Source organism: Pavona decussata, unplaced genomic scaffold (assembly GCF_977016875.1).
Source record: "Pavona decussata unplaced genomic scaffold, jaPavDecu1.1 SCAFFOLD_163, whole genome shotgun sequence".
NCBI lineage: Eukaryota > Metazoa > Cnidaria > Anthozoa > Scleractinia > Agariciidae > Pavona > Pavona decussata.
In genome coordinates, this window is record NW_028145574.1 from 409,717 (window position 1) to 423,927 (window position 14,211).

Here is a 14,211-nt window from a genome sequence, read left to right on the forward strand (position 1 = left end):
TTTTGACCTCCATTGACCGAGATTTCACATTATCTGGAAGAAAAATGACTTAGTATTCATTATCCATTTGTTTTTTTATGAAAAACCGCTGATCCGACCCTCATGACTCATTGACTCATTTGACTCATAAAACATCCGTTCTCAATAGAACGGGGATGTTCTTATATAATGACGAATTTCAGCCTGGAGGTTCTTAATCCACTTTATTTATGCGGGTGTTTACTGTATTGAAGAAAATCTTTAATTAAAGACCAGAAAATGTTTGTATCCGCATTCTTCAAGTAGTACGAGTCGGAGTGACGCGTAAGAGGCCGTTGCAAATGGGTGTTTCCCGTGTGTTACAGCAAAAGAACCCAGAGGGGTCGAATTCGGAAACCAATACTTCTGCGGATTCTGTTACATGGGGTCATCTCCTTTTTTATTTTCTATGCCATGGCAGAAAAAAGAGGAAATCCAACGCTCCGTCATGGTAGATGGGAGAGTGAAAATAATTGACGTCTTCAGTAAATTCCCAACGAAAGCAATAACGGTAAATGGAAAAATTTAATTAACCTCTCTCTTGAGAAACTGTGGTCCAAATCAGAACAAACAAGACAGATGGAAATTAGCAATACTTTTCTGGGAGAACTTCAGATCCAAATAAAGGACTCAGAGTCTTCCTTACCAGATTTCAGGTTATGGCTCGCTGGAACAACTCCTTTGGTACGTGCACATAATGTACCTATGCATTATAAGCACTGGAGCTGGGCCGGTTTTGATGCAAACTGTCAGAGCTCGGGTCCGGGCCCGGGACTACAATTTTTTTTCCGCCCACTTGACTTTTGTACAGCAACTCGTATGACTCTTATGAATGTTGAAACAAAAAAAAAACGATTTTAAAACATACTTTCAAACTCGTGAATAAGAAAGAAGCAGCAAGAATAAATCTCGTTAAAGCACCCGCACTGTTGTGATGAAATTTTGGTAGCGCTCTGGCGAGCGATCGTCGCCTAGCCGGGCCCTCGCAGAGGCTCTTTTGGCTTGTCACGCAATCTTTCCTCCCTGGGGAAAGATTGCGTGATGAGCCAAAAGAGGGGGAGGTTCAGTATCGAATATGGCATCTGAAAGGTACAAAAGGCGAAGGATTGAAAGTTTCTTCCAGAAAAAAAAGGTATGTGTTAGGTTCTTTAGAAAGATAAATGAGAGCTGTAAGTGCTCAAACTAAGTGTTGCGGTTTTCGTTAATTAATTTCTCCGTTTCTCTTTCTTTGCTATTTAAAATTGTATCCAGTTGGGGACGCACTTTAGTGGCCGTTGCCGTTGAGGAGGGGTGGCCGTTGAAGAGAGGTTTAAACAAGAGCTTATGTATGGACTGTCCGCCGGGACAAAAAAATGTGGCCGTTGTAGAGAGGTGGCCGTTGTGGAGAGGTGGCCGTTAGTGGAGGTTCAACTGTATTGTTGACCTCAAGGGGCGCGACCCCTGTGGTCAACAATGAAAGAAGATCGCCTGAGTGGACTTGCACTTATGCATATCCATAAACATGGTGTGTCACTGAATGCCAAAGACATCATTGATGACTTTGCAGTTTCTGGAAACAGGAGGGTTGAGCTCCTTTTTTAGCTGTTAGCTAGCTTACTTAGAGTGATACGTGAACACGTAATAGGTTGACATGTAACGTGTTTTGTTGAGTTCAATAATAGCTCAAGATAAACTGTACAGTCTATTAATTCGACGAACTATGCATACAATCAACAGACCAAAAAAATATTTTTGGAGGGTCTGTGTAAAAGAAAAATGCCAACACAGCATATAACCAGGTCTCCGCAGACGTGGGCTGGCCTTTAGGGACCAGGCCTACAACAAGTAGAAAAGCTGGGTATGTTGTACGTTAAAATGAATCCAGGTTAAAATGATTTCAACCTAGGTTGATTTGTATTTTCCTTTGTTAAGGTTGGGTAATTTACATCTGAAACAAAGGAAAATACAAATCAACCTACAGGGTCGAAATCATTTTAACCTGGGATTTATTTTAACCTACAGCAGCTAACCCCAGAATGATATGGTTCTAAGTGATTGTATGTGTGCGGGACATTTTGGACGGGTGTTTCTAAGGCTGCATTCACACTTGGTGCCCAAGTACTAGTGCCTAGGCAACGGCACAAAATGGTGCTGTGTCCAGACACTGGGTACCCGATATGTAGATATGTTCACATTTAATAAACCGAGCATGTACTCACTACATTTAAACTGCACAAATCACATCATGCATTTGTTGCGTGTTCAATATATCTGCTTGATTGCTAGTTTCTATGGCATTTTTACTTTCTTAATGCTGTGTCTCTATACAAGACACTTAAGAGGCGCTGTGGACTACGACGACAGGCGACAATTAGTGCAGATTGACATGGAAACCTGTGCGTCGCTGTAGGCATTGCCCATTTCAGTGCAGTGCACTGAAATAAGACACTTAAGACACTTAATAAGACACTTAATAATATAAGACATTTAAGAGGCGCCTTGGACTACGACAACAGGTGACGATTAGTGCAGATTGACATGGAAACCTGTGCATCGCTGTAGGCAGTGCCCATTTCAGTGCCCGAGTACAAAGTCGAGCCTGTGCCCAAATTAATTTCATCCTTAATACTCCATATTGCTCTGCCGGCTGCCATTTTGAAACCTCGGCCAATCTTGAGTGTAGCAAGGAATTGTTGGTACACAAAGCAGTGGTTTGTGGGTAAATTGCCAGGGAACTAACGAAAAACGTGTGCACACAGGGAATCAGTGCCCATTTCAGTGCCCGGGTACAAGGTCGAGCCCGTGCCCGAATTCTGGCGTGGATACTTGAAAAAAAGGTGCGTTCACATTAGTGCCCAGCAAGGATTGTACTCGGAACCCACTTTGAACCCAAAAGGGAAGACCATCCCTTAAACATGTATTTTGAAGCATACTGGTGTATTAGCATCACTTACAATCATTACATTGATTGGATCATTGGAACAAAAAATATCAACAAAAATAAAATAAAAAACATTTCACTTTTTTCACCTTATAAGTTTTGATTTCTTTTCCTGGGTGATGAACCATAACTAATTTGTCCTGTTTCCTGTTTTCATGTACAGTAAAATGCACAGATCAAAGTTTGTCCGAATCATCAAGAAAATACGAGGCCAATCTTTTGGTTTGTGTTCTGCGAGTTTCTACTGTCGTCATTTTGTATGGCTGTACTGTACGTCACACGGTGACTTGCCCACACAAACAGCAAATATCTCTTATTTCACAAGGCTTCCAACAGAGGATCTTGCCCTTGGTTACAAACCACAAATCGCAGGGCGAAAGTACCTCCCTGGGTCCACTTCAGAAGGATTTCCTGAATTCCTTCATGGTCCAGAAGATGGTCATACATTCCCTATGGCTTACAAGGTAACCAAACCTCAAGAGTTTGACGTCAAGGCCTGGTCACACAAATGCCGGGAACTGATTGATGCAAAGCTTGCAGTCTTTGGTGCGATACTTATCAGGTAGTTCTCTTCTTTCACAAGCCTCCTGGTAAACCCTGGGGAACAAATTGCTGGGGTCCACTTTGTTAATATATATCACATAAGTGGACAATCATGAGCATGTATAGAGCAGACTTAACTATGGCGAGTCTCATGTAACAAAATGAAACATTTTTGTTAAAATTTTACGCATTTAAAAGGGTTTTAACTCCACTGACCTTCCAACAACTCTAGTTCTTTTAGATAAAATCTATCCTAGGAAATGTACTGAAGTAAATATTTTAGTTACTGTTATGAGAAAACAATGGAACTAGTGTCTAATTACATAATTTATTCAGGGAACTTTAGATTTGAGTGAAAGTATGAGATTGAGTATGACTATGACTTTTGAATCCAGTTTGCATGCTTTTAGAATCACTTTCCAGACCATTTTTGCTTATTAGCAGGTAAGCAACAGAAAAGAGGGGTAGTTCTGGCCTACTACTGAAATTTGAAAGTCATTACTTTACTCAATCGTGTACTCCTACTCAAAAAATTTTTTATAGTTCTCTGTTGATAATTATAATTGTCCGACATATTCTATTTTACAGGCACCAGTTGTTCAAAGGGCGGATAACTTTATCCAGTGGATAAGTCACTATCCAGCGGTGCAAATGTACTCCAAACAACGCTTCTGGCAAGTTTTCCACACAATCCCATACCTAAATTAGACATACGCTTCTACTCTATACACAAATTATAGAACTATAAGGAAATTCTTGCACACATTTATTTGCCGCATAGCGACCTATCCAGTGGATAAAATTATCCGCTCTTTGAACAACCGTCGCCAGAACTGTAATTCTGTAAAGCTACCATTTGATAACAACTTACAAACTGTTTTACTTTTAGTGATATTATATTTTACAGGAATCTACCACTCCAGAACATGGAGGATTTCAGAAGTTTTATTCAAGGACTTGAGTATAAGTTTTTTGAGCATGGAGTTACAGGTTATAGGACCCCCCTGGGGGCAAATGTTTATACAGCCTCAGATGACCCCCCTGAGGTTACTATGGAACCACATAATGAGGTGTCATACTCCCCAGTGTTTCCCAAAAAGGTACTAAAAGGTTTACACTCCATATAATGTACTCAAACTGTCCTCACTTTGAAAAAGACTGGCTATGTAAAGGCAATTAATTATTTGAAAATTTATGTTCATTTCGTGGAGAACTGCTGACAAAAAAAAAGCCATGTAAGAAATAAAATTCAGGGACTGAGTCTGCAATAGTTAAATATACAGTATACAGTCATCTCTCTCTTAATGGAAACCTCTATAAGATGGACACCTGGTGCTGGTCCCGGCCATTTCTCGGTCATTTTACTTTTACCAAACTCTCTATAAGATGGACACCTCCATAAGACAGACAATGGACACTTTGAAATCATAAACGGACAATTGTGAGGTGCTGAATGTGACAGCAAATTACGATTTAGGGAAGAAAAATTCTTGTACACGACTCTTTTTAACACCAGACATTTAATTGACAGCTCTTATCTTGTCGGCGGAATACATACAGTACAAGTTAAAATTAAATCAGTCATTGGCCCATTCAAAAACTAACTTGGAGGTGACAACCGAATTGTATTGTAATCTAAAACAGTTATTTTCTTGGTTTCTTAGCTGAACTGCAGCTTTCCCCACTGTTATTCCCTTGCTGCTTCCTCTTACTGCCAGTTTTTCTTTCTTGATTCCTTGCCAAAGCGTCCTCAACTATCTTTCTTTCTTTGCGCAATGCATTATTACCTTAAAATTCCTGGGGTCATGTTACGTCGACTCTCTATAAGCCGAACACCTCTCTAAGACAGACAGCTGAGGCCGGTCCCGATGGTGTCCATCTTAGAGAGAGTTGACTGTATCAATCTTGATCAACTGGGGACCCATTTTGTGAAAATCCTGATAACCTACTGTGCCAAATACCAGTAACTGTTTTTCAAATCAGTTTTTTGGGTTGCATTGCTGCACACTTTTTAGTAAACTTTCCCAAGGTTCATCAAATATTTACAAAGACTTCAAAATTAACTTTCAAAGGGAACGATAATAATGTTATCACATGGTTTCTGTTGTGCATAAAATACTTTTTTGGTCAATTAAGTTACAGGGACCTTTGGGAAACAGTTCCCTGTCTAGGTAAGACTAGATAAGACTATAAATATACACACAGATAATGGATTCTGATTGTGCCCTGTCTGCTGTAGACAACTGGAACTACAATAGAAGACAAAAATATTCCTTCTATAGGAGATGAGAGTGTTATTCAGGTTTAATGAATACAGTATTGAGTAATGAAAAGAAACTACAATTTGTGACTACGATGAAGAAAACAACAACAACAAAATACCCAACTGAAACCTTGATGCGGTCTGTTCCAGGGCCCACGTAATTAAAATTTATTAAAAGAAGTTACAATTTGTGACTATGATGAAGAAAAAAAGATATGCAACCGAAACATCAAATGCAGTCTGCCTGTAGCAAGAACAATGCATATACTGGTAGGGAAAATGCAGTTCATTGCTGATTGTTCTATATTTTTTCAGGTTATCATGTTCTGTGTGAAAGAACCAGATCCATTCTGTGGAGGAGAAACTGTTCTACTCAAAAACAGAGATCTGACTACCCTCCTGAATCCAGAGCTAACACGAAAATTGGAGGAAAAGAAAATTCGCTATCAGGCCTTTCTCCCAAACAAAGATGAAAAAAGTGAACTGCAGAAAAGCTGGCAAGATAGATTTTGGGTGGATGATCCTCAGGTCTGCGTGGCAAAACTTAATTTACTTAATTTGTTCATGTGATCAGCATTAGCCACACACACATGCATCCCAAACTCGCTCAGTTTTGCATACACTGTCTGTAGATTTTTTTTAATTATGCTTTAAAGCTGAGAAATGAATGAGCAAATCAAACTCTCACATCAATAACATTGATGCTGTAATTTACATTCATTTGGAAGCACACCACAATCACATACTTCTGTTTTACATTCATACACTTAGGTTGAATTACTGCAAATGTTTCTAGATAGTAGTCAATTTTTTAACACAGTTTCCAACCCATTGTGGTTTGTACATGGTTAAAGCTAGAAAATGCTGATACATCGTAAACACATGAAAATAAGTTAGTTCTTTTTTTTGCACTATAATAAACAAACATTTCAAGAACAAACAGCACTTAATTTCATATCCAAGTAGCAAAAGCTAACACTATAACTGATCGGGAGGCAGATAAATAATGCAAAAGAAAGGTATTATGGCTTACCAAGCAAAACCAATGGCCACTCCCATAGATATATTTTTAAGAAGAGAATGCAAACAGTCAGCAATTAGACTATTTTTTTTGGCCAAGAAAGAAATAATTTTGTTTCTAAGAGGCCTTCTTGCACAGGGGAAATGCACTGAAGGTATTCATTTATGTTATCCAATCAATTAGAGCAATCAGATGTTCTTTAGAGAAATAATTCTCATCTATGATGTAACACTTTCTACAGGTGGGAAACCTTCACATGATAACAGAAGGAATTAAGTGATGAATTTAAACAAAATCAATGTATCTGAATTTCAATAATTGTGTTCCTTTGAGTTCCTTTAAATCATTTGATATTACAGGAAGTGGAGAAGATTCTAAAAACGAATGGATGGAGCTTCTCTTGGGATAAAGACAAAAACCTGCGATACTGGTACATTCACTCACCTGTCATGCTTCACCCAGTGACTGGGGAGAAGATATGGTTTAATCAAGTCACCAGCTATCATGCAAGCTACTTCAGAGCTCTCCCTCAATATGAGAATGTCAACATTCCAGACGACCATTTCCCGTTTCATTCCTACTATGGTGATGGGTCAGATATTGAGCCTGAAGTCCTGCAGCACATTCGAGCAGCTATGTGGTCATGTGCTATGGGGTTTCGCTGGAGGACGCATGATGTGGCAGTGATAGACAATTCACAGGTTTTACATGGACGGATGGGGTGGACTGGTGAGAGAACACTTGTGACTACATTGACTGATGAGTGATGTAGCTTCCCTATGAAACAGTACTTGATGTTGTAACCCAAAGGATGCATTCACTAAACTCCTAAAGTGTTCAGTCAAGTTTAGAGGCGAGATCATTTTTCAAACATTTTTAAAGGAGTTTGCTGGCACCGAGGGAAAGTTAAGGGATGCTTCAATCAAAACATACTAATAGTTGAAAAGTAACATGATGGTCATTATCACATTGATCAGATTTTCTTGTAAATATATATCAAAAACGAGGGCGACTGCTTCATTTGGGTATCCCGACACCGAGAAATAGATGAAAGCACAGGTCCATGGGCTGAGTGCTTTTATTGTTTTGAGGTGTCTGGATACCCCGATGAAGCACAAAGCAATAGTTTTTAATATGTCTTCTCACTGAAACAATACTAAATTATGCATTGTTACATTTTTGTTTAAAGTCACGCATGTATGATTTGTCGTATTCACCCCACATTCAGTATTACCATGTGCAAATCAGAAGTGTCTAGGTTTAGAGAACCAAAAACAGTAGAAGAAGTAATTCTACTCCATAAAATTGTTCCCCCATCAACGAAATATAAAAACAAATGGGCAACTTCTTTTTTCTACAAATGGCAAACTGGTCGGACAGTTCAAGTTCCCGTTCTAGATTCGGGAGAAGTGTTTCTGTTGTTCAACGAGTCAGGTATTGCCCAGAATGTAGATGTAGTGGGGGTATCGAGTAGTTGTTCTTTTGCAAATTGTTCTTTAAAAGTTAAGGTGAATTATCTAAAATAGAATTATGTACTATCGGCAGAATGTTAGTCTGCTAATGTGTTAAAATAGTACTACAGAATAAAATGTATATTGTGCAAAACTCATTAAAATGCAGGTGTTTGATTTGTTTTGTTCTTATGCATGAATCTTGAGGCCCACATTTGTTTTCTGAAAAAACCCAAGAGAATAAGCTAGTACTGGAAATGAGCCCTACTATAAACCTTGTCATGATTAATATTGTTTTATTTAATATATTTACTGCCACACTAAAATAAATCATCTTTGTATATACATGTTACAATAAATTATTGTTACTATTGGAAATAAAGTACTCTTTAATAATAATTTTAATATGGTTTGTTCCTAGTGACAATAATCAGAACCATTATAACAATTGCAATTATTAAAAAGTTATGATCTGCCTAATAAATCTGACATGTTAAAGTTCAACTGCACAAGTTTCCATCACTTGCAGTAGCATTGTATGACAAGCTAATAATTTCAGCTAACTTGACACTGGACTTATGACTGCACAAAGATTTCACTGAGGCAAAGTACAGGAAAGCATACCCAAGGACATCACTTTTCTAGTAGGTGTGTTTTTTGAAAGCAGGTTGCCACAGCCACTGCTGTCTTTTCTAGATTTACGTCTTGTAGGTTAGCCAGTATTGCTACTACCACTCCTTTTGGAGGCTGTCTTCCAACTGTAGGTCTTATCAGAATAATGCTGCTAGCTCCAATTGCTCCCCCTGCAGGAGAACAACAATTGACCTCTTGTAAGATTAGCCCATTCTGTCAGACAAATTTGGTAATTAATTTTGGTTTGTTGGGTCTAGTGCACATGCGCTCTAGACTATCTGGTAATGCGTGTTCACTGTCCATACTTCGGAAGATGTGCGTTTGAATACAAATCAACTTTTACCGATCGATTAGAAAATGAAGATATGCAATAGAAAATATAATGTGCTTATTTGCGAGTAAGGGTAACGAAGAAAGTTTTATCCCTTGCTTGATTAAACGTGAATGCATCATATCCAATGAAAATTATTCCTTCTGGGACACCCAGAAGCTAGTATCTGCAAAAAATCACATGGGGGTTTGCATGCACACAATAAAATCACAAGTTTTTTTTACTTCTTAAAGCATATATGAATTGTTTATTTGAATAAAATTTTTGGCTGGAGAAGGTTTTATTGATTACTGTTTTTGGTACTTCATATTTGCAAATTTTGAGAAAGCAGCATGTACATAGGCATACCTACATAATTTTTATTTAAACACGTTGGTTTTCAAAGCTGTAAGCTTGTGGTACATGTGTATAAGCCTAATCTACATTAGAATATTTCAGGTATAGCAAATGCAATGGTTAATGGTAGACAAAATTCCGTTGACTGTAACATGTGGTAGATGCAGACGTACAGCCATACTTAAAATCTTTCAAATAACCTTCAGCACTAATCCGCTTTCTGGGATTGTTAAAGTTCGGGGACGCTGCTGCCTCCTTGTCATTGTAATTTACAATTCCACGATAATGAGCCTCAATATGAGAGAGAATCTTTCATATATCTTGACTCACACCTTGGTACAAGGAGACAGTTCTGCTCTCAAGTAAAATAGGTATTAACACAGTTTTGACATAAAGTCTCCGACCGCGTATCAGGTAAAGACCGTAAGAAAGTCTGAGAACGTCTTTAGAACTTGTAGTAAAGAAAAAGCATATTAGACAATTCTCATATTAAAGCTACTTGAAATTTGATATAAGCTTGTGTGGCTAATTTTAGCAATAATTGGTAAAATTATTGATGTTATGTCCTGAAATAGAGAGAGGAAAAAAACTATTTCTACGTGGTGATCTGAGCCATGTGAAGGTCTAACCACTTCCAAGCAAAGGCAACACCTTGTTAATTACTTTAAGACTTTGCATGTTAATCAAACCAAGGGTAAGAAACTGAGCCAATCTGGTGGCTAAGATTCACTCAATGAAAAACAAAAGGTTATTTTGTCATAAACAAGCATAATTATACTTGACGTTGTTAGACTGACAGTCATCCTATTTGTTTTGGAAAGGTTAAAAAAAATTATTTGTCAGAGAACAATAAGTTTTTGCTAGGATGGCAAACTTGCCCATTATTCATGGAGATAAAATCATGACCTCAAACATGCGACATGAGAAATGCTTTGAGTCCATCCAGCATGATGCTGTGCAACTACGCCAAAAACTTTGACTGATTTTTAGCTTGTCCTCAGTGCATGTATTTAAGTTTTTTGAAATGCTGCTCCCAACAAACATTAATTTTATAACAAAAAGACACACCTTTGAAGATTGATCAATTTTATTTTCATTGCAAGCATGGCATAAACCTGAGTTAATTATCAATATCTTTTTTGTGGGCATGGTAATCTGTTCTTTTTACTTCACATTTTAAAATAATGCATCTTAATGAACAATCTGTAAAAGTGTGAAAATAATTACACATCAACTTTAATTTTGAGGGAATCATCTTGACCAAACATGCATCCCATCAAAGCATGGTTAACTCAGGCTGACATATGATGCCTTGACTTTGCACGGAGGGCTTTCTAGCACTGTTTATTAAGGGATGGGTTTATCCTTACCTGAATGAAGAACAGTTTCTGACTGATGATGACAGGCCCCAAATTCCTGTTTTTCTGGAATGACTGCCCAGCCCAATCCATAGCCACCATCCTTGCGACCTTGGCCTTCTGTGTTTGCTACAATTTTCCACTGCTCAGTTACAGTTTCAGGCCGAAGAAATCCAGGAAGACTACCTACAGCAAAAGACACTACAAATTCAGTTGGTATTAATAAACATTGATATACAAAATTAATGTGAGCTAGTAGTCAAGAGTGAACTTGAAATGGTTGGGGTATGGTTAAACATCTTTGGATCTAACTCTGAAATCTTTGTTTAAGTCATTAGCAATCTTCAGGAAAGAATGTTCAGACCATTAGTCTTTGGAAGATTTTTTGAAAATCTTCATAGATAGCAAGTATTTGGGAGATTTTTGGAATCGTTAGAAAATTGAAAAACTTATAATTCCAAACATTCAAAGTACCCAGAGACATACATGGAAATTTTCAACGCTTTCTCAGCAAGTGCAACACATAGAAAAAATTTAATAGAAGAAAGATCCTTGCAGTTATTTACACAACCCAAAAAGTTGCAAAAAGAAAGCCTGGTCAGTATTCAAACCCATGACCTCTGCAATGCCAGTGCAGTGCTCTAGCAACTGAGCTATCAAGCCAACTGGGAGATGGTCATATTGTGAGTTCATAATAAATATACCCGTGAAGGATGAATAAATGAATTTGAAAACATGAAACATATATTTGATCTGCCGGTGAAAGATTAAATAGAAGAAAGATCCTTAGAATAGAAACTTACTGGGTTATGTGGTTTACGCTTCCTCAACACAATTATTATAATAAATAAATTGAAAATAACAATGGAAGTGGCACAAGAGGATCAATTATGTCAAATTAAGGTGGCTTACTTCAGTTTTTTCGAGGAACAATAAATTTCTTTGCGTGTGGGTGTCGCAAGCAATTACGCTTAAGCAAATATCCTGTGAGTGATCAAGAAAACAAGCAAGTAGTTCATAATGCACGCGCACACAAGTGTACGTGAAGGGTTCAATAATATGCTCAAAATGTCCGCGAGGTTGTATGAAAGGTTTTCCGATTATAAATTTCTCCAAATCCAGCCACATAACCTATATTTTGTATGCTCATTTTTTCATTTTGTTTTTAAAAATGCCAACATCAATCTTCCAACAATTTTTTTTTTCAAAATTCCCATTTTTGACATTTTTATTGATATGCAAAAGTCTCTCTTACAGATTTTTGCTTTAACTTGTAAGAACGTTTATTTTGAACCAAAGTTTAATTTAAATGGTAAGATTTTGAGGCAAGGTCATAATGAAGGCTTTTGAGTAAAACGTTTTCGAAGAATTAGAGCCCAGTCCTCTGATGGCCTGTCAGCCACTTGTTTTGAGCCACTTCCAGCAATAACATGGTAAAATAACAGACCCATTGCTTTGTATGATGGTTTTTGACTTAACATTTGCTGTTTGTTCCCTCACAATGAGCATATTATTAAAAGCATCTGGCGAACCCCATAAACTGTAGTAAGCCACCTCAAATTAGTAAAAGGCAAATTTTGATGGCCTCAATGATGAGAGAGTATTTTAACTATCAGAAAAGAAGAAGCAGGTCTAGAAGCATTGAAAATGTCTGACCTCAATAATTATTTACATGTACCATGCATTACTGAGGCATATTTTATCATGAATATCGCACCTGTGACTAATGCCTTAAGATCTATGTGTTAGTTAAAAAAAACATTAATCCACCTGTGGGAAATTTCACAGTACAGCCCTGGAAAGCATGATTGCATAATAATTATTAGTATACAACTACCAGAATCAATCATTAGAATTTGACACACAAAATTATTTGTACGGACTGTACGCTGTCAACCAAACAGACCTGTTGAGTTGTTTGTATCACGCTGTATCTGCTTGGCATATAGCAGGCAATTTCCAAACTGCACCAAATCTTCCACTGTTGATAGGAATCCCCCTCCACCCCACTTCCAGGAGTTGTCCACATATGGTGCATTTATCAGTTGACCCTTCTTGTTTCGCTGATAAAATCTACAGAACAAGAAAAGTTAGCTTTTGGTCAGTGTATGAAACAGAAAGGGCTAGGGAGGGAGCGGATATGATGCCAACCCACTCTTTGGGGCATTTTATTTTGGGAGGTCCAAGCTTTCAGCAGCTGTGCACTTTTTCTGACCTTGGATACATTTTTACTTAAAAATTCTTTTGTATCATGACATTGCAATGGCAAGTTTTGATGAGTAAATCAACCAAAATAAGATTAAATTTAGAGATACAGTTGACTATAAAAATAAGCAAAAAAACAGAACAACGTTTTGGTGTCATCCTGGCACCATTATCAAGTGAAGAATGCAACAGAAAAAATAATAATTTATACATAAAGTAAAGGAGTAGCCCTAAATAGAGAGAACTGGCTCATTTTTAAAAATCCTAACTCTTACACTCAATTCAGCATAAAACCAAAAAAACCACCTGAAAAATTAAAAAATAAAAAAAAAATACCTAAGAGTAGTAGTACTTTTTTCAAAAAATTCCAAAAAATGGACCACTTTTTCAAAAAAAAGTGTCTAAAAAAGTGGAACTACTCATTCTTAAAAATTTATCCACATTTTCGAATAAAAAATCCTAAGGTTATGAAAAATTTCAAAAGACTTCAAAAAAAATTTTTTTTATAAATTATTTTTCAAAAAAAAATTTTTTTTTTTATAAATTATATAAAATGGACAAACTGAAAGTTCCAGAATTAAAAGCTGAAGCAAAAAGGCTTGGACTGAGAAGATTCAGTCGCTTGAGAAAAGCAGAATTAATTGATGTTATCAATCAAGGTCATGAAAGAGAACGAGAAAGATCTCGAAACCTCACACCCATTTTCGATGAACCAGTTCCAGAAATAAATTCACAAATTCTCCAACCAACAAGAGCAGTGAAAAAAAATCAAGAACAAAGTCAAAGAAGAAAAGTTGAAGAAGAAAAAAATCGCCAAGAAATCAGAGAACTCGAGGAAATGCTTGGATTGAGAAGGTCAACGAGAAGTAATCCTCCAAAAATCAAAATATCATCACCCGAAGAAATCGAGAAAGACAAAAAAATCTCAAAAATAAAAGAAATAAATAGGAAAAGAACAAGAGTCATAGAAACAGCAACCGCATTGAGTGGTTTTGCAAGGCAATTTCGAATTAAAACAGAAGGTAATTTTGACGAAAGTGAATTTTTGCAATTTGTCAAACCAGATGTTTTGCGATTGATGAGAGAAAATCGACAAACAAGGGTGAGACTCATTCTCAATTGCGAGATGACA

General features: G+C 37.1%; 2 protein-coding genes across 5 annotated transcripts in view; one reads left to right on the plus strand and one right to left on the minus strand.

Annotated features, from left to right (window-relative positions):
- The first annotated feature begins 1,080 nt into the window (after positions 1 to 1,080).
- On the plus strand, positions 1,081 to 7,809 carry LOC146464483 (uncharacterized). The gene is made up of 5 exons (XM_085129685.1): positions 1,081 to 1,150; positions 3,102 to 3,500; positions 4,389 to 4,581; positions 6,060 to 6,272; positions 7,125 to 7,809. Exons 2-5 carry the CDS (start codon positions 3,106 to 3,108, stop codon positions 7,530 to 7,532), a joined length of 1,209 nt encoding a protein of 402 aa, XP_084985811.1. The 5' UTR covers positions 1,081 to 1,150; positions 3,102 to 3,105; the 3' UTR covers positions 7,533 to 7,809.
- Positions 7,810 to 8,492: 683 nt separating this feature from the next.
- The window catches only part of LOC146464484 (serine beta-lactamase-like protein LACTB, mitochondrial), a 38,464-nt gene continuing 32,745 nt past the window's right edge, over positions 8,493 to 14,211 (minus strand). For all 4 annotated transcript variants that reach the window (XM_085129681.1, XM_085129680.1, XM_085129682.1 and 1 more), the window contains exons 7-9: positions 12,781 to 12,947; positions 10,887 to 11,060; positions 8,493 to 9,019 (exon numbers count right to left, since the gene is read on the minus strand). In XM_085129681.1, the coding sequence (XP_084985807.1) occupies positions 8,850 to 9,019; positions 10,887 to 11,060; positions 12,781 to 12,947 (511 nt within the window). In that variant the 3' untranslated portion in view covers positions 8,493 to 8,849. The remainder of the gene's footprint in view (positions 9,020 to 10,886; positions 11,061 to 12,780; positions 12,948 to 14,211) is intronic.